This window comes from Bombus vosnesenskii, unplaced genomic scaffold (assembly GCF_011952255.1).
Source record: "Bombus vosnesenskii isolate JDL3184/JDL3185 unplaced genomic scaffold, Bvos_JDL3184-5_v1.1 scf7180000013316, whole genome shotgun sequence".
Lineage (NCBI taxonomy): Eukaryota > Metazoa > Arthropoda > Insecta > Hymenoptera > Apidae > Bombus > Bombus vosnesenskii.
The window spans coordinates 527,925-553,973 of NW_022882962.1; the positions used below are offsets into that span (position 1 = coordinate 527,925).

General features: G+C 28.8%; 5 protein-coding genes and 1 long non-coding RNA gene across 9 annotated transcripts; 2 read left to right on the forward strand and 4 right to left on the reverse strand.

Annotated features, from left to right (window-relative positions):
• Positions 1-186: 186 nt before the first annotated feature.
• On the reverse strand, positions 187-7,874 carry LOC117235614 (protein SPT2 homolog). The gene is made up of 7 exons (XM_033497814.1): positions 7,581-7,874; positions 7,353-7,499; positions 7,153-7,282; positions 3,408-3,565; positions 1,086-2,052; positions 461-682; positions 187-370 (listed from the first exon to the last, which is right to left on the reverse strand). The coding sequence occupies exons 1-7, from the start codon at positions 7,632-7,634 to the stop codon at positions 285-287; spliced, it is 1,764 nt and encodes a 587-aa protein (XP_033353705.1). The 5' UTR covers positions 7,635-7,874; the 3' UTR covers positions 187-284.
• Positions 7,875-8,683: 809 nt separating this feature from the next.
• Positions 8,684-9,526, reverse strand: LOC117235619. Its single transcript, XM_033497823.1, has 4 exons — positions 9,485-9,526; positions 9,305-9,371; positions 9,184-9,233; positions 8,684-9,119 (listed from the first exon to the last, which is right to left on the reverse strand). The coding sequence occupies exons 3-4, from the start codon at positions 9,208-9,210 to the stop codon at positions 8,706-8,708; spliced, it is 441 nt and encodes a 146-aa protein (XP_033353714.1). The 5' UTR covers positions 9,211-9,233; positions 9,305-9,371; positions 9,485-9,526; the 3' UTR covers positions 8,684-8,705.
• Positions 9,527-9,600: 74 nt separating this feature from the next.
• Positions 9,601-15,643, forward strand: LOC117235615 (fatty-acid amide hydrolase 2-like). Of its 2 annotated transcripts, none has more exons than XM_033497817.1 (9): positions 9,601-9,734; positions 10,201-10,409; positions 10,824-11,050; positions 11,438-11,767; positions 12,103-12,395; positions 13,856-13,951; positions 14,380-14,538; positions 14,728-14,910; positions 15,391-15,643. In XM_033497817.1, the coding sequence occupies exons 2-9, from the start codon at positions 10,231-10,233 to the stop codon at positions 15,478-15,480; spliced, it is 1,557 nt and encodes a 518-aa protein (XP_033353708.1). In that variant the 5' UTR covers positions 9,601-9,734; positions 10,201-10,230; the 3' UTR covers positions 15,481-15,643. The 2 variants fall into 2 exon arrangements, with proteins under 2 accessions (XP_033353708.1, XP_033353707.1); XM_033497816.1 differs by lacking the exon at positions 9,601-9,734 and adding an exon at positions 9,772-10,014.
• Positions 14,768-16,212, reverse strand: LOC117235621. The gene is made up of 2 exons (XR_004493702.1): positions 15,842-16,212; positions 14,768-14,896 (listed from the first exon to the last, which is right to left on the reverse strand). It is a non-coding gene; the product is annotated as an uncharacterized LOC117235621 (long non-coding RNA).
• Positions 16,213-16,240: 28 nt separating this feature from the next.
• On the forward strand, positions 16,241-21,024 carry LOC117235612 (uncharacterized protein KIAA2013 homolog). 3 transcript variants are annotated; one of them, XM_033497811.1, is made up of 9 exons: positions 16,615-16,791; positions 16,860-16,893; positions 17,648-18,119; positions 18,733-18,970; positions 19,036-19,274; positions 19,339-19,566; positions 19,789-20,063; positions 20,370-20,590; positions 20,682-21,024. In XM_033497811.1, the coding sequence occupies exons 1-8, from the start codon at positions 16,774-16,776 to the stop codon at positions 20,555-20,557; spliced, it is 1,692 nt and encodes a 563-aa protein (XP_033353702.1). In that variant the 5' UTR covers positions 16,615-16,773; the 3' UTR covers positions 20,558-20,590; positions 20,682-21,024. The 3 variants fall into 3 exon arrangements, with proteins under 3 accessions (XP_033353701.1, XP_033353702.1, XP_033353703.1); XM_033497810.1 differs by having other exon boundaries at positions 16,241-16,893; XM_033497812.1 differs by lacking the exons at positions 16,615-16,791; positions 16,860-16,893 and adding an exon at positions 17,317-17,564 and having other exon boundaries at positions 20,682-21,023.
• A 112-nt stretch (positions 21,025-21,136) lies between these two features.
• LOC117235598 (tigger transposable element-derived protein 2-like) lies at positions 21,137-24,585 on the reverse strand. Its single transcript, XM_033497780.1, has 2 exons — positions 24,561-24,585; positions 21,137-23,013 (listed from the first exon to the last, which is right to left on the reverse strand). The coding sequence occupies exons 1-2, from the start codon at positions 24,583-24,585 to the stop codon at positions 22,430-22,432; spliced, it is 609 nt and encodes a 202-aa protein (XP_033353671.1). The 3' UTR covers positions 21,137-22,429.
• Positions 24,586-26,049: the final 1,464 nt, after the last annotated feature.

Consider the following 26,049-nt stretch of genomic DNA (forward strand, 5'->3'; position numbering starts at 1 on the left):
TAATTCAATTAACGGAGGTTCAGTTATAACTTCATCTAATTGACGCTAAACAATAACGTACTCGTATAAATGAGATCCGAATAAACAAAGTTCTACTGTACCAATAATTGTAGAAATTGAAGTGATACTTAATTCTGTTTATGTTTGAAAAGATTCAATATGGATGATAGAATGAATAAAAATTAATTTCTTAGGATGTGAAAATTTTAGTAGATTTGGATTCATATAAGCATGTAATAGTTTATTAAATAGAATTTTATAGAAATTTGTAAACAATTTTATAATTACTTCTTAAATTTTTTTTTAAAGAGAGCTTTCCTTTTTTTTTCCAAAGCTTCCATACGCATGTCTTCTAAATCTTCCATAATACCTAAAAATATCAGATTATTTAATTATTCCTGTAGATAATTATAAAAATAGAAAGATCCGCGAAACAGTATAAAAAATTTGTTAGCAATACCTATTTTAGTAGATACATATTCCTCCTTTAGCTGCTGTGCAAAACTGCTTTCCATAGCTGTGTCATCGTCATTATCTACATATTTATATTTATTTTTATCATAACCGAATATTTCGCTTATATATTTACTATAATCTTCATTTCCTTCTTCTACATCATCGTCAATAAAATCTTCAAGCTCAGAGTCATATTCCTCTTCATCATCCTCGTCTCTTATACGACCTGCACATTTAAGTATATATTTATTAGATATATATGTAAGTTATTGTCTTGTTTTTCTTATCCAGTTCCTAAATCTAACGATTTAGACTTCCCATATAGTTACTAGTACATCAAAACTGAGAAAACCGAGGAATTATTGACATAAATCAAGCAATTACGATATACATTGTTATACTGCTACAAAATCTTAGTGTTACTGATTTTATATTTAAGAACTTTTCTACAATACGACTGTCGCAAAATGTAAAACTTAAAAATAATGGCCTTAAAATTTTTCTAAATATGAATTTAATGAAACTAAATATGAAATATGTAGAAAGTTTTGATTATTAAGGTTTATCCTTCCACAATAATTATTTTCTCTGACATACAATTAATAAAGTAAAAATATAAATTTTCTTACGTTTATGATTAACCAGTAACTTCCTCTGTTCCTTTAAATGAAGCATTTGTTTAGATTTGATTGACTTCATGTCTGCTGGTGGAAATTGTTTTATTTTATCATTCATTGCTTTTGGTATACGACACTTTGTTACGCTAATTGCTGGAGATTCTTTATGTATGTTTTTCGATAACTCTTGTTTCTCTACTTTCATTTTTGATACTGACTTCTCAATTTTCGGATTTTTCATATCTTCAATCTGAGTTTTGTTTAATCTTAATTTCTTTTTTTCTTCTTCAATTGCTTGTCGCATTTCTTCTAATTTTTTTCTCTCTGTTTCCAACCTTTTTCTTTCCTCAGAGAGTATGTCTCTCTCAGATGTTTTTGAAATGTTGGACCTGTTTGGAGTAACTTTATTGAGATTAGGTTTCTCAACACCTCCTTTTTTAGAAGTTGATGATTGTAATCCTGTTGCTTTGGAAGGAGTTTTATTCGAAATTGAAGATACTGTGGTTAATTTTTCAGATACTTTTGATATTTTGTTAGAAGAACTGGCATTATTACGACAATCTTGTGTTTTATTTAGTTTATTAGATGTCGTGACATTTCCCTCTTTATTATTCATATTGCCAAGTTTATTTCGTTGTTCTTTTCGTTCTCGCCATTCTTTTTCTTTTGCATATTCTTTCATTTGTTTTTTCGTCAATAATCTTTCTGGTTCGTCACTTTTTGGTTTAGCTTCGATAATGATTGGTTCATGTTGTTTCTTTTCAGCAATTTTTAGTAATTCAGTAAAATCAATTGGTGGTGGCATAGGTTTCCTCTTGGCTTTTGGTTTCTCATCTTTTTCCTTTTTATCATCTTTAGTCTCTTTTTCAGTGTTTTCCTCTACCTCTAATTCTGCCTCTTTTACGGGATGTTTTCTTTTCCGACGGTGTCCTAAAGCTTCTTCCACTTTTTGCTGTTTTAAAGCTAGTTTTACTCTATCCTGGAATTATAGTTAATATTTAATAACGCGATTAATAAATATTTTAGTTAAATCATAGTTATTAGTTACAGTAATAAAAGAAAAAGAAATTATATTACAGTGTACAAATACAATTTTTCATGGTGGCCATAGATTTTTTATAAAAAGCTGGTTCCCGGTTATCTTAAATTTTCTATTCAACTTCATGTATTCATTATACACAATATATATATATATGTCGGAGAAGCGTCAGGAATAGGGTTGTGGGCGCTTGATAAATCTTCATTGGAATTGGCCATCGTTGGGTTATAACGAAGGTACGGTCTGTTAATACGAGTATGGATACTACCGACTCGACAAACAACCGCGGCGGTTGGACACTCGCGATCCTAGTGATGTTGGTCCTAGGTTCAATAACAAATCCGTGGTCAACGGGATGATAGATGAACGTACTCACAAAAATCTAAGTCGGACTCTTTGCGAAAACGTGGAATATCCACCGAGCGTACAGACACTAAGTAACTCGCTAATACGACCTCACGAGAGAATGACTCTCCGTCGCGATGATGCTGCAGAGGAAAGCTATGATGGGGTGTGTCTGAGGACACGAGGTCATCGGATTCGTCGAGGATAGCCTTCGTTCAGAAGTTGAGGGAATTTGGCGTTGCTGCTAATTGGTCAATCTCCATATCGGTGGTTAGAAAAGGATGCTAGCCGCCCTCGAGGGAAAGTTGCTAGTGGGAGACGCCGTTCGTTGGAAAATGGGTCTCTCCTATCTTCCCGTAGCTGGGACAAAGACTGTTTGTTTGAAGGACTTTAGTCAACTAAACCCTAAGATTTATGACGGGCCCTCAGGCTAGCTGAACACGTACTGCGGAGACGCATCGACATCTGGCAATCATCTTGCTCGAAGAATAGGGTCTGCGTGTGGCGAGCCACGGGACAGAAACCGTTGGAATGTTTACTGTCGCGTGCCGCCACGAATATTTCTTTTAAAGAGAGCTATAGAATTACTCCATACCTTTGTTAGACAAAGCGTTCGTCCTCATCATCATGAGCTTGGACTACGTTCGGCGACTGGCTGTCGCCTCGAGCCCAAGCTCATTATCATAACTCGCGAACAATTACGATCGGATTGAATAACTACAATTGTTTAATTACAGCTATAGTAGACTTTAGATTACAATGTTGCGGGATTATCCAAAATTCCAAAGGCTCCGGTGTTCTTTCATCTCCGACATATACATATTATACACAAATGATTTGTGTAAGAATCGTCAAAACACTGTGACCTTGATCATTTCCCCCTCCGTATAAAAAATGTAATATAATCTAAAAAAAGCTACAAAAGCTATAAAATATATGCTCTTTCATACCTTTGTAGATGCTATATCTTTTATTGTCCTTTTTCTGCAGTCATCGAAAGCTGGTTTTTGCGAAGTCGTACTGTTGTATTTACTCATTAACTGATTATAAAATGCAGACGCTTCCTGCGAAACATATCCATAGTCGTCTTCATCAGGTTGTGAAGGACCTATGAACAGATAAATATACTTACATTTAATATTTAATGTTTAACACTAACTATACATACAAAGTTTTCAATGTTATCCGTCTAGTTATATTTTACGAATTCAATTTGTTCTTTTTTTTTCAATTTTCCTTACAATATTACTCATTTTCAATGTATTTGGCACAATAATAAAAAAACAGAACCAACCGATATATACTAATTAATTCGAAACTTACACGGAAGTTTATTCTTAAAAAACTATTTGACTATGTGCTTTTTTCATTGGAAATCATCTATAATGAAGGATTAAAGACAGCTTCTAAAGTTACAGGTTGGAAATATATTCTATAGATCAATATGGAAACTATCAAGTTTAGAAAAATGGCTTAAATGTAAAACTTGTTTTGAAGCGAAGAAATGAGCTGTATAAATAAATATTTAAAATCAGTATATATACATAACATAGTGTAACATAATAGCATATACAAATACTTTTAATATAATATACATAGAGAATGAGGTACATAAAGTCCAACAAGCTATTTTCTTCGAAACTACTGCAGTTATTGGCATGAATCATTTTTTATCTGTCTTCCTTGATACGCTGCAACTTTCATTAGAAACATTTATCTCCATCTTCCATATCTTTCGAGATATTTGTCTGGAAAGATTAAAATGACATATCCTGTATACACAATATCAGTTTTAATATAAGTTTAATATCACACATTTTAATATAGGTTTATACAATCTGTGAATTACGAACTATAGATAAACAAAAAATATATAATTCTTGGTATAATATAAAAATTATAAGATTTTTCACATTTTTATATTGTATGCACATAGAATGACCATACATATAAGCAAAGAAATTGTGTTTATGATGATTTGTGAGATTATATGTTTTATTTATTTTTTAATGTCTATTTCTTACCACCAAAATTTGTATTATAGATATGATATGCACATGTTATTATTTTTGACATGTGCAATTAAGATTTAATACTAGACCTATCCCTGGTAGGTCAAAATATTATGTTTGATATGTGCATAAGAAGTGTTTACAGATGTGTAAGGGACACAAAGTTTGGATATTGCATAACACACTGACTACTATGAAGGATAATCTGATCACATTGGAACAGAATTGAATCCTGTGATTGAGACTCACTGACTAACAGAATTTCAGTGTTCTAAACCTTCTAATTGACCCCTGAATCCTAATTCTAAGTTGAAACTCCATGAGTGAACTAGCTTTGATGTATTACCACCAGCAACTTCAATTGATGAACGATTATTTTTGGAAACAGGCTAGTTTCTTTCTGAGAGACGAACAAGATTATAACCAAGACTTACAATTGATTCATAAACAATGGCTCTAGTTATACTTGGATATTTCTCTTGAAAAATTTCCAATGAGCCGCTTGTTTATTTCGAATTAGTTTATTCAATTCATCTTGGCGGCAATTTCATTTATTCAAAAAAGGAAAAAAAAAAAGAAATGGAGTAAGACCTCTCTTTCGCTGCATCAATTATTAACCCTCAGAGTATGGAACGCGAAGTACGGTGGTTGAGTCAAGAAAACTCATATCAATAGATCCAAACATTGGATTTTATTGAAATTTTGTCTCATATGTATTCTTATTCCATAGACAATGAAAAATGAAGTAATAAATAAGGAAATTATAAATTAAATTTAATTCATATACTGTATATAGTGTATTATGTTATTTAACACATATATTAATAAAATTTCATTTTTCTTGCTGAATAACTAGAACTTATTAAACATTTTAACTTAAAATTTTCATATGTACTTATATATAAACTGATATAGGGTAATTCATAAATGCATGTCCATACTTCAAAGGGCTAATCTAGACGTTAAAATAAAAAACGTCATAAGAACATATATCCTGCATACCTTAGCTTTCGAGTTATGGATGATTAAAGAAAATGTTCCAAGTGTCCGTCTCGTGCCTCAACACATGCTACTGCACGCCTAAGGTAAACACAAGAGTAGTACGTTACGTCTTTTCTTGTCTTTCATATGATAAGTTCTACAAAATTAAAGTTAAGATATCTTTTAAACCACTCAAATTTCAACTATATTACCTTAATACTTTTTAAGTAAAATAATGAGAAAATTCAACCCATGTAAAAACCAATATACATTTCGATTTAAGAAGATAATAGGATTGTGGAATGTATATGTGCCATTGCACTAATAAAGAAGTATGATCTTATGAATGTAAAACTCTCTGAACCACTAACTTCTACTTATAAGATTTTTCTCTAACTGCATTGATAATGGAAGTATGATCCGAAACCATTGCATGGAGCACTTTATACATACATGATGCTAAAAGAAGGGTTTAAGAGTTTAAGGGCTCATATTACTCAGAGAGAGAGAGAGAGAGAGAGGAGTGAAACATGTCTAATCAACAGATCCTAAGCATATTCTTCTAATGTGGAAACGACTTTTTTTATTTAAGTCCAACTCATGATTGTATTGATTGTCAACCTACTTTTTTTTGCCTTATAGCATATTAATCACAAGTCTTCTACTGTTCCCTTTATATTTCATAATTATATTACAATTTTTTAATAAAATTTTAAATGAGCTATATTATATAACAGTTTTTTATTATACTTATAGTATGCTATCACATAAAACACTTGAGCAAAAATAATATAATCAATTTAGAGTCTGTGCCCCCCAGACTATAGTTATTACCCTATAGTGACCCTCTAGAACTATAGTTATTCTGACCTGAACTGCCATGTAAATCCACAAAATCCCATTGTCCTGTTGGACAGTGGAAAAGTAAGAATGTTGCGATGATTGCATATATTCATATTCAATTACCTGTGGGCAAAAATATTGCCCATTATGAATAAAGACTGATACTTCTGAATACTCATTAATATGTAGATCATTGATCATACATAGGATTGCATTATTTTGTTTCTGCCAAACCTATACAATATGCTATATACCTCTCTAGTTTATAGCATTTATAGAACAAATCTATTATATATAAAGATACTAATAACTTTATAATGACAATTACAATAAAAGAAAAGAAAACATTGAAGATATAAATTCCTACCTGTATAATAAGTAAATTATTTACACTTTATGCAATAAATTATTTATAACTATGATACAATGATATTCACATTAAATAAAAGTGTGACAAATTAAATATATAATATATAAATTTTTTTACTTTCTGTTAGCTGACAGTAAAAAAGATACTACCATTATTATACCTAAATTGATATTCATACTATATTATGTTAAACACAAAATATGACAATGCAACATAATAAATAATTGTATTAGAAGTTAATATTATGTACCTCAATAATTAAATAATAAATAATTAAATAATATTAAATCTCATACTTTCTTTGAAGTTGTATGAATTATGTGTTCTAAAGACCAGATACAAATTAGAAAGTTTCCAAAACTCTGTAATAGTTTCAAAAACAGATTTAAATGTTAATATATTTACTTTTTTAAATTTGGTTCTAACAATATTAATTTTTAACATGTTAAAGTATATGTTATTTTACTTATATAATAACATTTCGCATACCTGCCATTGTAACAGCTGTGTTCTCATTGTCAATTGCATCTGGCAATACGGATTTATTTGCAGCTTTACATACTTTCAAATGTTTATTTATTCGACTTTGGGCTTTATGATCACGAAGCGCTAATAAATTCTAGATAACAAAAAGAATAATAATAAAACATTATAAAATTGTTAACATTATATATAAAGATCCAATATACCTCTCTTTTTTTCTTTTCTTCTAATGCTTTCTGGCGTTCTTCTTCTTCCTTACGAGCTAAAAATTTTTTTATATTGTCCGAAAGTGATTTACTCTGCTTCGTTGGTTTTTTTGGTGGAGAAAATTTTGTTTGGTAACAAGCAATTGACTATAATAAACAGCATATAATTTTATTGAAATAATAAATTTTCAAAGTTAAAGAAAGATTAAAAGGAGAAAATATAATAACCTGCTTATTATTTTCATTTTTCTGGGCCACACTTAGTAAAGTACCAAAATCCATTTTAACGATGAAATGGAAGAATATACTAAATTATAGATATCATAACATTTCTTTCAGGTTCATTATTTGATCATAGCTAACAAAATTTATTGTTCGATTTTTACAAACTGTCAATCGAGTTACTTACACCGCACCTATAAATTACCAAATAAATATTTTCGAACGTTTGTTAGAAAAGTAGATCTTCGAATAAATGTTAAGACCTAAGATGAACTAAATTTGTTTGTAAGCAGAAATGAGTAGAGCAGAGGTGGCGCCACCATGCCCAAAATAGGACATTATAAATATTTACTAATTGTATGTAATTAATTAATTATGGTCCAAACCGGAATAATGTTATACAAAGATGATTTTTGAGAGATAGAGCTTAAATTTAATTCCTGAACAGTTCAAAAATTCGCCTCATAGACTGAAAAATTTGATTTTTTAAATTTCTTCATAAGGAGATTAGTTCCACCGTTTCACTGATAGACGGTTATAGTGTTTCTTAGCCCGCGAGTGAGTCAATTTTTTAAACTTGTTTATAACTAAAAAATCCGGGAGAACATTTGGATAAAGCTATTCTCAATTAATTTCTCACGTCATAAACTTTCATTTGAGCTTTCAAAAGTTAAAAAATTTTGTTTCGAAACCGAAAAATTAGGATTTTTTAATTTTATCGTCGATTGAACACAATTAAATATTACATATATGCACTTCAGACACAAATATTTCAAGATTAAATGATGAAAACAGTATAGTTATTCAGGTTGTTGAAATTGTTTTTCATGCTCTCCAAAATATCGAATAATAAATATATGGTTCTATTTAAAAAAACGGTGATGAAATCTTGAAATCTCGTAAAAAGAATGACTATGAACAAAAATTATTTCCACTGACACATGCAACGTAGTATAACTTTGTCTTGTGAAATTTATTTATTTTTCATACAACAATAAACAAGGCAGATATTTAAGTGATCCCATTTAGCTGATGCATTCTTATATTAATTTTGAATCTAATATGCTAAAAATTTATTTTAATTGTTAGTGAACATAAAATTTTGTAAAAATAAACAATAACAAAATTTGTTTATTTATGACGCAATAACAATAAATTTTTTAGTATTAAATTTTTATCAGAATGTGAAGCACCAATACATGTTTCAAAAAGTTGAGAAATATTAGATAAATTATCGACATTGCTAAATAATGAAAGTATAAGACTATAACGCCATATTAAAGGTTCAATATCAATAGAAAAATTTAGTAATAATAAAAATAGATTTTTAACTTTACTCCAATTTTTTTTAATCGTATGTGACTTTATTTCAGAGAGTATCCTGTATTTTGAGGAACTTGCTGGATGTTGCCTCTTACTTTTCTTGTAATAATGCATAATTTTACATTGAGCGTGAATATTCAATGATTTTCCTATCTTATGGCCATTTGTCTTCTTCTTCTGCGCATCTTTCTTATTTAGCCAAAGTAATTCAATAGCTTGATTCTAAAAATATATTTTTTGACATTAATAATTTAAATTTTTAATACTGAAGATTATCATTACATACCACTTTTATTTTTTTGACCTTCTCCATTTTTTATTTTATTTTTTATAATCCTATAACATATGTTTAATTTTAAATACAATCTAATCTTCTTTCACTTAACAATAATATTTAACTAACTTACCTGATAATAATATATAAAAAAGATCAATAGCATAATTTCATACGATGTACTGATAAGATATACTGCACTGTAATATAAATTCAATTATTTTAATTATTTTAACTTGTTAAACATTTTTATTTTAATATATATATTAGATATTGTACACATATTAAGTAATAGTCTAAATCAATGTACCACCTGATATTATAGATTTCTATCAAATAAGGTTATAAATAGATATTTACATATTTTATGGTATGCATATACATATATATGTATACCACTGTGTATACACAGGTAATACTAGTACTTATTCTCGAGTTTATGTTTCCTTTGGCTTTTCTATAATAAATTTGATGAAATTAAAATTGAAATATCTTTTCACAAAAATTTTCAGTCATAAATACCTTAATATTTTTGTGTAAACAATAGAAAAACGTATTTACCAGTGTGTAAAAAAATATAAGATTCTATTAAAAAAAATTACGCAAATTTAGATCTCGAAGAGCATAGCGCATGACTATGAAAAAGTGTCTCGTATAATAATATGTGTACCTTTAATCTTGTATGAGCGATTCATTTCTTAGGCATGTTTTCGTGTTATTAAAAATAACGGAAATATTTCTTTGTAACAAAATCATTGAGACACGCTATAATATGCATACAATTCAATTAATTATATGAATTTTACAAATATGTGTACTTTAGTAAAGAATTCACGAACACAGGTATATATAAATACATACGAAATTTCTAAAGTAAAATTTGTTATTAGATATCTATTTACAAGAACATAATTGCACATATTTCATTTGCATTCGATAAATACGTAACACTTTAAGAATTATATGAAAATTACATTTTTTTAATTACATAATGAGAGGAATTAATTCAAATATTTTCATACGCTTTAGGAAGGTGACAAGTGCCAGACAATATTCGAAATGTCAATCAAGGTCTTAAAACATGTTTTAAAATGTTTGATTATCAAATTTCATATAATATTTGACTGTATGATAGATTTCATTTTTGCGTTATATTATGATCATAATATACAAAAAGTACCACCTATTAAGAATGATTTATTACTGACAAGTGCATCAGAATTAGCTGAAAGAATCAGGTACTTTATTAGTTTATTTCTTTATATTGAATTACTTAATATCATTTATTTAATTTATGTTGGAGGTCATTTAAATAAAGTGAAATATTATTAAATGTAATAGTGAAACGTTTGAGTATTTACTTTAAATTTATCAAAGACTGAAATATTTCGTAACTTTTATTTATAAAATGACATAAAAAAAGCATGACTACATTCTATTAGTGTATCAATGCACTTATAAAAAAGATCGTGTGATAAGATAACAAAATCTGTTAAAAGATTGATCGATTACTGGAATCATTCTATATAATAATAACAAATAACTTAAATTATTGCTATTATGAGGTATATAATAAATTGGTAATAGATAAATATTAAAAAAAATACTCTTAAGGATGGATATAAAATTGAAGTGTACAAATATTTTTATAGAACAAAGAAGATATCATCTGTAGAAGTTGTAACAGCATTTATAAATCGGGCAAAAGAAGTAAATGGGATAATAAATGCAATAGTTGAAGATAGATATTCTGATGCCTTAGAAGAAGCCAAAGAAGTAGATAAATTTTTACAAACGTTAGAAAATATTGATTCAATAAAAGAGAAGAAACCATTTTTGGGTGTTCCTTTCACAACAAAAGAAAGCAATGAAGCAAAAGGTAGTTTTATTTAATATTCCTATATATTTTATGTCATAATGATATGTATTGAGTTGGTCAAAAAGTTTTTTTGTTTTTTTTAATGAAGCATTATGTCATGTTACAAATGTCAATAATATAAAAATTATTAGAATTAGAAATATCTAACTACAAAAAAATTTATGTTTGTGTACAGTACGTAGTATATATGCTATTTTCCATTAGTTTTTCTTCAAGTAACCAAAACCCACAGTAGCCCACACATATTCCACAACATGATTAAATTATATTAGATTGATTTTCATTCACGATGATAAAATAATGAATTTCTGAAGCTACTAATTTTTTCTGCATTTATTTATTTATTTAATTAGTCTGTATTTATTCACGTTTATTATGGTTATTTAGATATGCTTCATACGATGGGTTTAACAAGTAGATGTACTTTCCGTTCTAAAGAAGATGCAACAGCAATAAGCTTTATGAAAAATGCTGGTGGAATTTTGATTGCAAAAACGAACATTCCTGAATTAAATCTCTGGACTGAATCAAGAAATAATGTATATGGACAAACATGTAACCCATATAATACTACTAGAAATGTTGGTGGAAGTAGTGGTGGAGAAGGAGCAATTACTGCAGCCTGTGGAACTGCATTTTCTGTTGCCAGTGATATTGGTGGTTCTACTCGAATGCCTGCTTTCTTTAATGGAGTGTTTGGATTTCAATCAACTGCAGGTTTTCAAACTTGCAAATATTAATATTATATACCATAATTTTTAATGTAGAAAAACAATCCCACCTATTTGGTTTTGTCTATCCTTCCCTTATTTATAATTTTTATTTTTTGAATAACATAAACAGCTTTAGGGAAACTGCAGAAATGCGTTTTTTCCTCTGATTTTAACGATTTTTGGATGTATTGTAAAACTCAACATTTTGATCTTAAACATTATTCATAAAAATGTCCCGGTACTATTACAATGTATTCTGCCTATAATTATGCGTCTATGGCAGCATATGCGTCAGTATTGGTTGCCAGTTGCTAAGCTTCTGTATATAACCATTTTTAGGTTTAACACCACTGAAAGGTATTGGACTTCGAAAAGAGGATTATCCTAATTCAATGGCAGGAGTGGGACCAATGTGTAAAAAAGCAGAAGATTTAGTACCTATTTTGAAAGTTTTAGTTGGAGAAAAAATCTCATTACTTAAGCTTGATGCAGAAGTAGATATAAAATGTCTTAATATTTTTTACCAAGAAAATTCAGGTGATATAAGAGCAAGTAAAGTAAATTCTGAAATGAGAGCTGCTCTTTTAAAAGTTGTACAACATTTTAAAGAAATTACTGGATCTGCAACAAAAGTAAGTTCTTAAAAATTGTACATTTCTTCATAGATTTGATTATTTCATATTATATATTCATTTAATATATCTTAATTATAATTTTATTTACTTTTTATATTATGGAAATGTTGCATTATTTTTATATTTATTTTGTTGCATACATGCAGTATTTAATATTTAATTGTGAAGTTCTATAATAATGTTACACTACATATAATAAACGATTATTTACTAGCAGATCTTGGATGAAACACTCACTTTCTCTCTTCTCTCATTGTGTCTAAGGTATAGGTCTGTTAGGTGAGCCTTACTGAAGAGTCCATACTATAATAAACGATTATTGTTTGTGTGAATGGTTATAGTAATACAGAAAGGGCAGAAAGATAACTTAGTGACTAAACTTTGAACTGAGCATAATGATTTCCAAAATATTTCAATTGATGGATGTTTTGAAGTGAAGGCAGTAACATGTAGTAGAGTGATAGTTTGGAGGATACCAGTGAATCAAAAATTTAAGTGAATGAAGGCAGTTGAGTTTGTTATTTATTTCCACATATGCATTGAAAATTCTTCAGCTATTATTATTTGATCCCTGGATATTATAAGGTAGCTAAAGTTGCTCAACTTTTTCGGTTTTTATAGAGTTGCAATATAACTATGCAGAGTTATTCTTTCTTGGAACTCTAAGCTAACCAGAATAGTCAGCGATTCTTTCATACCTAGTTACTGGATAACTGATCCAAATGTAGAGAATATGTGAAGGATTTTTCTGCATGAATTCTAGACAATTCCATGTGACTATTTAAACGATTAACTTCCATGAGAATGTTGTTAGAAGATTCTAATTTCAAGAAGGATTATAATAAATCTTAAATACATTTTAAGACTGGAATGTTTGATTTTGAAGTATTTTCCAACGCATTTTAAAAAATATGCATGCTCATTGGTTCTTTTCAAACGCAGTTAATTTCCAATTATGCTTTTAGGGCATTGCGAACATTCTTCTATATGTCCTCAGAATGCCTTTACTTAGAGAGGTTGGGCAATATCTAAATGAGGCTTTTAGTAAAATCACATAATTTCTCTCTAGGTTCGAGTCTTGGAATACACAGTTTTTAATTGACCTCACGGAAATACCTAGTTTATGACACCTTCGGCTATTAAATTTTGAATATTTTATCAACAATTTTAAACATATTGTCACAAACGGACAAATAATATTGACGACAATACATAGATTCTTGTCTCAAAATGCTTTTTTTCTTAAAATATTTAATGAAAATCTTCGCGTATTTTTGTTCTTTCGAACAAAACAACTTTCATTGCTATATTTTTACATTTTCTCTCATTCTACATTGTTTTATTTATATTTAAAAACTTTAAAAATAAATTAGATTACAAGAATTAGATACTTATAATTATAGTTATAGATATTTTTATTTCTAAGAAGTTTTAATTGTAATTTATTTGAATTACAGATAAAAATACCTGGTTCTGAATATAGTTATCGATTATGGCGATTTTGGATGACACAAGAAAATTTTGATTTCAAAATAAATATAACAAACGGAAAGGTACTATAACTTATATGCATTACGTATGTTTATAATTATGTATTGTTATGTATGTATAATTATGTAGATGTAACATCTTTCATTTCGTATAACAAGTGATGGTTGTTAGTTAAGGTATATCTAATCAATGCTCTATCTTACTCGCTTAAGCACTCTTACGTGACTATATTCGTAAATACTTTATTCAAGAAGGTGATAATAGCTCCCCTTGTTTCGATTTATGATTAGTGTATTGTTATTGTTTGAAATGAATAGTGATCAGTATCCAATACTAGTATATATTGCTTTATTCTGATCTTAAATGGCAGTTCTACTTTTTTGATAGTTAGTATCATGTTTATCATTTAATCGATAAATTAATCCAGTAAAGAAAATCTTGTGGACAATGACGAAGAATGTAGTAATTTATATAAATGTAATTTTTTTAGTACCGTGCGAGTGCTCTTACAGAAATTTCCAAATTTTTAACTGGGAGATCAGACTTAACGTTAGCTGCTATTCTGAAACTAATTGATGAAGACATATTTCCTCGAGAAGATGCTGAATGGGCAATGAATGTAACAACAAATATGAAACAATATTTGATGGTAAATTCTTGTTTAATATAATTTTATTATTATTTAATCATAACTTATATAATATAATTATATAATATAAAGTCGTAAATATTTTTTACTCTAATCTTTGCATGCAGCAAGTTTGGCAAATGCACTTGACAGTACATTGTACTACCTGCCTTCTGTGGTATTGTGCTGCAATTATACTTTTATTTTTAGGATAAATTGGAGCATAATGGGATACTAATTTATCCATCTTCACCTTTTCAAACTGGTTATCATTATACAGCTTACTTAAGACCATTTAATTTTGGTTATTGGGGTCTTTTTAATGTTTTAAAATTTCCGGTGTGCCAAGTGCCTCTTGGTGTAGGCAAAAACGGACTACCTATTGGAGTGCAAGTAGGTAAATTATTACTAAGTAATTGGATCAGAATATTAAGCATTTAATAACACATGAAAAAGATTTTAAGAAATAAATTTAAGATGAAAATTAGAAATATCAAAATTATGTTTAGAGCTTCATTGTTTTTTACAAATTTAAACAATTTATTAAAATGTCATAAAGTATAAAACTAGAGCTTGAAAGAGTTTCCTTCAAATTTTATCAAAATTCTCGAAGATCAACTTTAGGATCCTTGGCTTAAAAAGATGAAACCCTGAATTAGCTGATAAATTTTTATTTCTTAATGAAGGTACACCCTATATGTAGATATAGATATGTATAATAGTGTTTACATGTGTATAATTATATTTCAACAAAAGCTTATTTTGCAAAATATTGTAAATTTTTAAATATATATTTTAAGTTTTTTAATGGAGTAATAGATCTAGTAAAGTAGTTACTAATTTATCTAACAAGTTATAATTTCTTTATTGAAGGTCGTAGCAGCTCCCTATAATGATCATTTATGTTTGGCTGCAGCACGAGAATTGGAGAAAGTGTTTGGTGGTTGGGTGCCACCAGCCTAATTTATTACAAACTGATATTAATTCAACTCAACAATGGTTTACAAAAGTAATTGCTATTTAGTAATAACAGTGTGATATTATTATTTACTATACAATATTCTTTCTACATTTGTTGACATATTATAGATAAGATAATAATAAACAATGGATTTAAGGTGCAATATAATTGTGTTGTTATTATTACTTTTAAATCAAATACTAATGCATATTATAATTAAATATTGCAAGGTTATCTTCATTTATATAGTAATGTATTCTTGATACTTTATTTAAAAATAAAGTTAGAGATTTGATATGTCACATACAATAATTTACACTTATATAGTATTTATTATTATAGACCAGATATACATTTAAATACCTGCTATCTTTTTCGATACTGTATTTGTTTATTCATTACGTTTAATACATTTCACTTTATCGTATTTACATACTGTCTATCACCTGGCTTAATTACTTGCAATTGATCATCAACAACAGTTAGCCTATTATAGCATGTCGAATTGTTAGACTAAATTTAATAGTCGTATTTAAGTTAAATATCTATGTATGTATATATTGATTTGTGTAATGATACTTCTATGAATACTTTTTTGTATCTTAAAAAGTCAACATCTTAAATCAGACGTATTTATAAGAAAAGTTATCTTTATATATTAATAGAATCATTTTTTATTTTTCGTGCACTTTATCGAGCAGAACAGTTCTATAACATATGTGAAATAAATCTTACATACAATATACTTACATGCAATGTACTATACTAAGTACATTAAACTACGTATAACTTGGTATAACCAGAATACATAGTTGTGTAGAAGTAACAATCGAATATTTACATATTTCTTATACTCAAAAATTTCATGTTTGGTTCCATTAATTCCATTTTAATAAGAATTAAAGAATATTGATTATAATAAATATTGAAATTGTAAGTACATTACTTGTAAAGTGTCATATGTATTTATCGTTATAAATTTATAAGATGTAAAGAAGTTACAAGAGAATAGCGAATATTAGAATATTGAAAATGTGCTAGTTATAAAATTTTGGAAATGTCAAGAAACGTTGTTAACGTATATAAAGGAAATATAAAAGTGGTTTTATTGTTTTTTTATTAAATTAATATTACGATAAAAACAAGAAGGTTATGTTACCGCACAGTTTTACAAAAATAAAACAGCAATTAAAAACACGTGTGAAAATTGAAGTTTATAAAGTGCATAAATATGATAAGATTTGGAACGATGTTCGATAACCGTGAAATTGGAAAACGAATACGACGCTTACTTGATGGGAATTACTCATATCGTAAGATACTTATATTACTTACTATATGTGGTGGAATACTTCTATATTTTGGTCCATCTTTTGTGCAGTGGCTTTTTTCTTCTACTAGAGAATCAATAAAAGGTAATAAAAGTTTCCTATTCTAAGTCTATAATATTAATATTGTGTAAAATAAATTATACAATTGGAATAGGTTATAATTTTTCCTCCGTCAAAGCAACAGGAATTTAATGGAAGAAGATTGCAAACTATTAAAATGAACTTACAAAATATAAATGCATTTTCATCTTTAATTGAAATTTATATATCAATTACAGAATTTTCTTTGTTTATATTCACTATACCTACTGATCACTGTTTTAATAAATTTTGATATTCGTATTATTAGGTTCTCAATTATATTTATATCAGATATTACATATATTTTATTCTATTTTATTTTATTCTATTCTATCCTACAAACAATACTTCAATAGTACTTTAATAGCATGACAATGTAAATTAATATTGAAGTATAGGAAAAAATGTACTTGTAATATTTACAATATTGAAATATTTTATAAGAAATCAGTGTATTTATTCTCTATACTGATATTCATAAATATTGGCCAATCAGAATCATTTTTAAAGTGATGAGAATGAAAGTATAGAACAAGGAGAAGTCCATTTGTATTTTAATTATGAATTTAATGAATGCTTAGATTTTTATAATATAGTGTTGTCAAACTATTGAGGAATGCACTGAGGTAAAGGGTAAAGATTTTGGTCCTGTCAAGCCTGGTCAAGGAATAAGGGTTAGCCTAGAATTTCCATGATTGTCTAATATTTATGAACTGCTATATTTATTTTCTATAGTGACATATCTCTGTTTTTATAGCAATTGAAGATCACTGTATGAATGAGCGACTAGCTGCCTTTCATTCAGATATTGAAGAATATAATGCAAATATTCTCCACAATCCACCAAAGGAAGGAGAACATCATTATTTGCCATATATCGGCAATGGGGTTTTTGGAATTCCTATTTTACCAGAGGCTTTAATATATATAAAACGAGGAAGAGCACTATCATTGCCAATACAGTGGCAACCCTTAATTTCTCATCCTTTACTTAAAACCAATTTTTATCGAGATGCTACGATTACTCACTTTACGAGCGGGATTGTTTATCGCTACCAGTGTTTTAGAGAAGGATATTACATAGAGTTTCAATACTATGCTCATAGAATATTTGATGCAATATTGGTACAAGATATAAAAATAACTAATCCTCTTTCACTTTCCCAAAATGTACCATTGAAGCCACAGATGTCTACACAGTGGGATAATTACCATATAGAAGTGATCAAGTACTTATTTAACTTTATTCATAATATATTGCCAGTGTAGTGGAATAATGCTACAACTGCGAAAAAGTGATTTTTCATAAAACAAAGAAAATCAATTTATTGACTAAAATTTATAATTGAATAATCATGAAAATGTTTTATAATGTTGGGATTGAAGCAATTGTTAATATTCTCAATTTACTTGTAGATTTGAATTATTATATTGTTCAAATTTACATAATCAATCATTAACAATATCTAATATTTCAATGATCACTACTGATTATTAATATGATTGTTTTCTAATTACCAAGAATGTTTGGAAAATAATGAAATTTTTTGAAAAGATTAGGTATTTGTGAAATTAATAACACATTTAACTTAAAATTTGCAAATGTGCAATTGTGTTGCAGCAATAATATTTCCTTTAATAAATTAAATTGAATGCATTTTAATGTAAAAGATATTAACTAAGATTTAAACTAATGTAAATAATAATAATTGATCTTAAATTTGATGTTAGTTAAATTAGTATGTTGCATTAGTAAAAGAGGCAGATACTTTTGTAAATAACTATAATATAAAGATTGGTACTATAACATGTATATGTTAACATACAATTATTTGTGTTCAGAATTCAGGTAGATGATTTTCTGGATGAATATAATCTAATTTCTGGATTTATTCCATTATCTAACTCAAATAAAATTGTGACAGTATCGATAGTTTATAAAAGACCTCCAAGAATATTACAAATTAAAGCAAGAAGTTCTATAAAATTAAAATTCTTAACAAGTATACAGTATAGTGAGCCTACACTCATGGAAGAACACCACATTCAATATGAATTAACCAAAGAAAAAGCTATAGAGGTATATATAATTTATAAAACATTAAAAATTTATTACATGCTTCAATTTCATATATTTTATTACAGGCAATTAAGAAAGCAATCAGTATTCAGCACCAAAGTTTAAAAGAGGATCATATTAATCTTTGGCAAAGTTATTGGTACACAGGTCTTAGAATAAGCGACTCTAAAGCTGATGGTGCAATAAATGGTCATAAAATAAATTCCACTCTATATTATGTATTGTCTCAAATTTCGAAAGGTATTCATGATATAGAAAAAAATATAGCCATGAATGAAGGCTGTTACCGCGGGCATCACACCTTGTAAGTAATACAGATATTTATAAATATTTTTGTGTAGAATTTTTATTTTATTTTCCTATTTTAGAGATGCTCCACGGTTATGGAAAGACACATCCTCTATTGACGCTATGAACAATGTCGTTGAAGCATGGTTAATAACATTGGAAAAACAAGGATGTCACCATTTAATGATTGGTGATCCTGCAGCAGTGCAACAAGCTATTGTTTTAAGTCTTGGTAGTTTACGTTTTAGTAATCAACATCTTGAATTTAATATTGATCCACAATATCTTAATCGGGATTATTTATTTAGGTATGGTATTAAAATATTTTTCATAAAAAGTATAGTAAATATAGGTTTCATACATAACACGTTTGTTATACAAATTGACATTAAAAAATGGCAAGTATAATGTAAATGATTATAACTAACAGCTTAAATAATTCTTCTACTTTTTGCAGAATAGAATATTTTTTTGAAAAAATTATGGAGACGACTATTAACTTACTTTCTTATGTTTTATGTATGTTTTAGGAGAATAAGTTATGGTAATGTAACACATTTAAATATATCAGTAACGGTTGGAGAAGATAATCGTGCAGTTTTAAAAGTAGCTGTAGACAAGAGTGATAGTGTCTATTTTGGATGTGATGCTGGATGTTTGAATCCACCTGTTTCATTGAGTCAATTGTATGCAAGCATTCCAGTGAAATTGACAAAACCATTAACGGCTATACTGTATGTAACATCTGATTATCAACATATGCAAGATTTGCGAAATGCTTTACATGTACATGCTATAGACGATGGTTGGTATATATATAATACTTTATTATAACATTTATAAATTTTGTTCGATTAAAGTCGTTTAGGAGTATGCTATTTATATCACCGATATTGCTGATGCTGAATCTTGTTTTAACATAGCACATTAATTGAAATCAATATGAAAAATGATATCTATATCTTATATTATCTACAAGCTATATAATTCTATATAGTAAATGTTAAAAAAATGTTATCTTGTGTAAGATGTAGATATAATCTTTTAATCAACCAAAACTCATAAACTCCACAAGAATTAAATATATATATTACACATAATTTTTTTGTAGCTCCAGCACATGATCATCTTGTAATGGCTTTACATAAACATGGACATCAATTAGGAGGCTTACCAACGTTTTTTTGGATCAGTATATGTTTTCTTATAATTGTGTTCCACTTATTTCTTTGTAAACTTGTTATTAATGAATATTATGGTCATCAAGATAAACAAAAAGTGAGGTATAGTAAGCTATGATATATACATTGTATATATTACATATATATGTTCATATATGTCGGGGTAACGTCGGGGATAGGGTTGTGGGTGTTTGATGAATCTTCATTGAAATTAGCCATCGTTAGAGTCTTTCATCTCCGACATATATGTACATAATACATATATGCATATATACAATACATGTATGTATGCGAGTGTTAATATAAAGCTAAACTATCTTCATATATTGTATGTATAAATTCAACTATAATGTAAAAATTTATGGAGAATTCTACATACAAAGGGGGCCAGAAAAATCTATGCATGCCTCAATAAAAGAAAAAGCTGTATAAAAGGTGTGGGTTGAATCTATACAGGCGTCAAAGAATGAATATAGATCAACTTTGACTTCTATGATTACAATAGAACCCCAAAACACAGTCACTGATAAAATCTATTAAAGTGTATATACATTTTTTTTGACCCCCTCTGTGTGCGTGCGTGCGTGCGTGCGTGTGTGTGTGTGTGTGTGTATAGTAACTATTTTTAATATTATATAATTATATATATTATATTATAAACATAAGTTTCTATTTTAATTAGAAAATTCTGTTATCATTCTTGTTATCCTCATCATTATTATTATGCTAAATTAACAATACATGTGCAGTTTATAGCACAACTGAAGAAAAAATAATTTTTTACGAGAAGATAAATAAGTGATTTGTTACAGAGATCTATTATTTATGACTTTTTTTTACAGAGAATTTGTTTTGAAAATATAACATCAAACAGTTATATAATACAAGTACCTGGTTACTGTGTCACTCTATCATTGATTGTTTCTATCCACATTTATTTACCTAACATTAACTGTTATGTTGTTTAGGTAATATAATAGATTTTTATACATTAATTGATTTTATTATTACAAACTTTAAAAGTGCTCATCTGGTTCTTATACACAGCTCTGATTTACGAATTAAGAAAATATAAACAAAATCAAAGACATTCTCTTTATTTTTAATTTTTTAAATTGTATAATTTGATATTTTATTTATCTTCCACATAAACCTATATGTTGGCAATTATTTCTGCGGGGATCCTCAAATACGTTGTAAGTCTATATCTAGCATGAAGCTCTATCGGCCTTCATGGGCGAGAGGTTGAAATACACTCAACCAGCGCGCTTCAGTCATGCACAATACTCAGCTGCCTGTATGCGGATTTGACAGTAGAATCATCATTAGGACTGAGATAGGGTCACTTTTCAAAGTCCTACTGTCTACCATACACGTTGCAGGAGCAGAGAAGCGGATACGACCCTGTTCATACGCCAACGTCTCCAAGGAAGCCTAAATCTGTTCCCATCATTCCCCAAAGAGGCATTTATGCAGAGGCCTGCACAAAGGCGGACTTTCGATAATGCCAGGGAGGCATTCATCTTGCAGATAGCCAACCCACAATTATCGGATTTGTTCGAATGACAATTCGGGTTCTAAAAAGGATGGTCATCAATGCAGTGAGTCGCGCTAGTGAGCGTCGAAGGACGTCCACATCTCAGTTGAGACAAAAGCAATCAAAAGCGATTAAAAGTGGTTAAAGGTTATTAGAAGCGATCAGAAGAAAATAAACAAGTAAGCGAGTATGTTATCGAGTCCTTCAGAGAGTAACGTGCATGTAGAGCTAAATAATTGGTAAATAAATTTTGAACTTTTTGTTTCTCCAAATTCTCCCTATACCTTAACACAGTCATTGAGTTGAGACGAGTTTGTGACTTGAAAGTAACCGGAATTTTCTTTTTATGATCTTTCAAGGCTCTGTTAATGACTAAAGGCATCAATTTATGCGTTCCAGATGCATTTGCATATAATACAAATTTAAAACTGTCTTTACGGCTCTTATATTCTTTTACGGATATTTCTTTATTTTGGTTTCCGCCAGTATCTTCAAGGGAAGAGTTTTCCATAAAAGAAAGGTGTTATCCACATTGTATATGTTTTCTTTCGTAATATCTTCTCTCTTCATTAATTTTTCAAAGTCCTTAATAAATTTGTTAGCTCCTTCTTCATTGGCAACAACATTCCTTCCATTGGTTCGCATTAGACGTATGTTATGGCGTTTTTTAAACCTCGCTAACCCCCGTAAGCCATCGCTTACTCTAAAACTAGAACATGACCCCATGTTGTCTCTCAATTCGGTAGCCTTTTTAAAAAGCAGGGCGTCCGATAAATGATCTCCAGAAGTCTTCTTCTCCTTAAACCACGTCAGTAAGTATTGATCTAGTTCCTCATATAAAGGTTTTCTTATCCTTTGTCTTCTTTTTTGTATCCTTCTTTTGTCTGCAAATTCTAGAATTTTCGCAGTGTTCCTCTTTATCCTACGAATCGTTGATTTATCTACGTTATATTTTATAACAACACTGTAGTACTTGTTACTTTTATGTCTTCTAAGACTTTTAATTGTTGCTCCATAGATATTGTGATTTGTTTCTTCTTATTTGTCATGTCAAACACTTTAATCAATAATATATACACGAAACTAAACTAAAAACTAAACTAAAAAAGATAATTACACTAAAATCAAATTAATAAAAGTAATTTGTTAACGCTGAATATATTTAATGAATATACAATATTTATTTATAAATACAAAGTTTAAAGATTCTAATAATTTACACAGTTCTTAAAGACCAAAATCTAAAATGTTTTACAAAGCTCTTGTTTAATTCAAAGTTCAAAGTTTTAATTGAGGTTTAATTCGAAGTCTGAAATTTCTATTGTGAAACATCCAGGTAAAGTTGGATAATTGCCCTAAACGGCCTATATAACACCGTAAATGTCCGGTAGATATCCTAATTACTGAGTGGAGTGTTCCCTTTCACATGCCCCGGTGACTACGCAGCTCGTCGGTTGACTATTGTAACTAATCCGAATTCAAATATCGAGGAGATATTACTAACTCAATAAGAAACTTCTTTATTTCCTTATTTATTTTTTTTACTAACGTATTTGTGAAGTTTGACTGATTAAAATAGGATCAGACACGACATGGTTTAAATCACATTAACTCATCTAATAGACGAAAAAGAATAAATTATTATCATTTATTAAATAAGCAAATATGTTCTAAATTATGTCATGTTTTGTCTTAGTTTAATCAGGAAAATCTCACAATTACATTGATAAATTCAATAGAAATGAAAAATGCAAATTTCGTCATTGCATTACTATTGTCTCGTTGATATGTTTCTTTTGATCAAACTGACTCTCTTCCTTTTCCACGCGTGCCATTCTTTCTATGTCAACAACATCTCAACCCATATCGTATACTACACGACCATTCACTTTAGTGGAATGATATTTAACCCTTTTGCTACTACGGGTGACTACATACGACGGTTGTACATACGACGAATATTGTACATCCTTAAGCCTTTTATTAACAATAAAATGATTTAACAAGAGGACAGTGTATATGTTGTCCTCTTTTCACAATGAAGAATTTGTTAACATGAAACGTCATTATCGCATGCAAAAGAAGATTCAATATGTTGCCGATTATAATCGATTGATGGGAACTGTGGAGCGAATCGTGATACCAGTGCCAGATTTGTGATGTTGGCCTATGTGTTACACCATGTTTCGAAAAATACCACACGCAATACCATTATTAAAAGCTATTAGTATCATACAATTATATTATATTATATCATATTATTATATTCTGTAATGTTATTTTTTTCCAAATTGTAATTAAAAGTGAGTATGTTAAGAAGTTATAAATACCCAGTTTTGAGGAAAGTTTTCTTCTTCGAAAAATACCGTCAGAGCAGCTCGTTTTGCAGTGAGGCGTAAACGAGGCCGCTGACGATCTTTCTCGCGTACCAAGCATTGTTTTGGCGTGACGGCTCGTTCAGCGGGAGTGCCGCGCCGCGGCAATCTGCCCGTAGCGAAAGAATTAACGTTCTCTGGTGGCAACCAAACCGCTTTATGGTTTCTTCTATCATCAACATGAACAAATGTATAACTCTACACTTTACCAGCAGTTGCTCTACACTTTGCCATTTTTATCTGATCCTGCGCGTGTGTTCTTACATATTCACTATTTATGTACGACGCGTATTTGAATCGGTACTTAATACATACTTTTACATTATGTATGGCATGACATCGACTTAAATGTGCATATGAATTAAAAATTCCTGAATTATGCAAATGTATCTTATAATAATTTATGTTAAATATGTATGTAAAATTTCACAATATAAAAACAAGTATTATATGCAAATTTTTTGTTAGTGAAGACTATAGAATCAATACGTACATTGGATAAGTGTCTGGCTTAGATCTCAATATTCGGAAATTTATCCTACTTTTACTGTTATATATACATATTATTGTTGTTTTATAAACTGTTATTTGCTTTCTAACTATTAAAAATAAAAAAATTTTTTAACTTTCCTTTAAATTGCATATGTATGCAGCTAGAAACGTTTTAGGAAAAGGCAGTTTTAAAATTGGGTAGGGCAATAATCCAAATCAGATATACATATAATCATTAAATAAATTTTCAAGGAATTCTTTTTGTTTTCTATTTATGCCATGTGCAAGGAAATGCGAAGTCTCGGATGCTTGGAGTCTGACTTTTGTCACGCTCGGTTCTAGTAAGAAAACTTGGATGGTACTTAAGAATGCGGTAAATAAAGTTCTCTTCTATATTGTGACGCGAGCCAGTGGGCTTCAACGATTTTGCGCTTAGGATACTTGAGCATTCTTTGTATGATCGGCTCTCTGTTTTTGAAATATTTTACTGGCATGACTGTCTGTCTAGTCACTTCTTATACCAGTCCTTAATAGTATTATTTGTTTCAGAATTCTTCTTAGTTTGGGCCTCAGGAATCTCTAAAATTTTTGATCCACCACAGGTATTCATCTGTAAAACAAAAGAGAATATTCTTTGTATAATCGTCAGCATAGCTGAACGTCGAAGAGTACATATCTTATGCGTATCTTAGCTTTCTGAATATACAAATCTTAGTATTTTATACAAATTTCAAATTATGTCCTTTTGCGATTTGCTTACACAAAATATTTAAACATATTTTTAAGTAAAAAAGCATGTTGCGTATAAAAAGTAGAGCTGATCTCGATAACTCTTCTACATCTCCACGTATGAAAAAGCTATTAACAACAAATCATGCCTTTCTTAAAACCAAGCAAGTTTAGTCTGATGCATATCCTTCTACCATCAAAACCAAGCGAGTCACACAGATGGCCTGTTTCAAATGCTTCGCCATGTACGTAAATTGATTTTATCTTTCAAAATAATTATTCTGTATAATTATTTAAATCTCAATAAATAGACGTCAAACCTTTGTAAATTAAATTCAGTTATATCATAAATTTATATAATATAATTTATAAAGTTATATTATATTATATTATATTATATTATATTATATTATATTATATTATATTATATTATATTATATTATATTATATTATAAATCTGATCTATAATTAAAACAG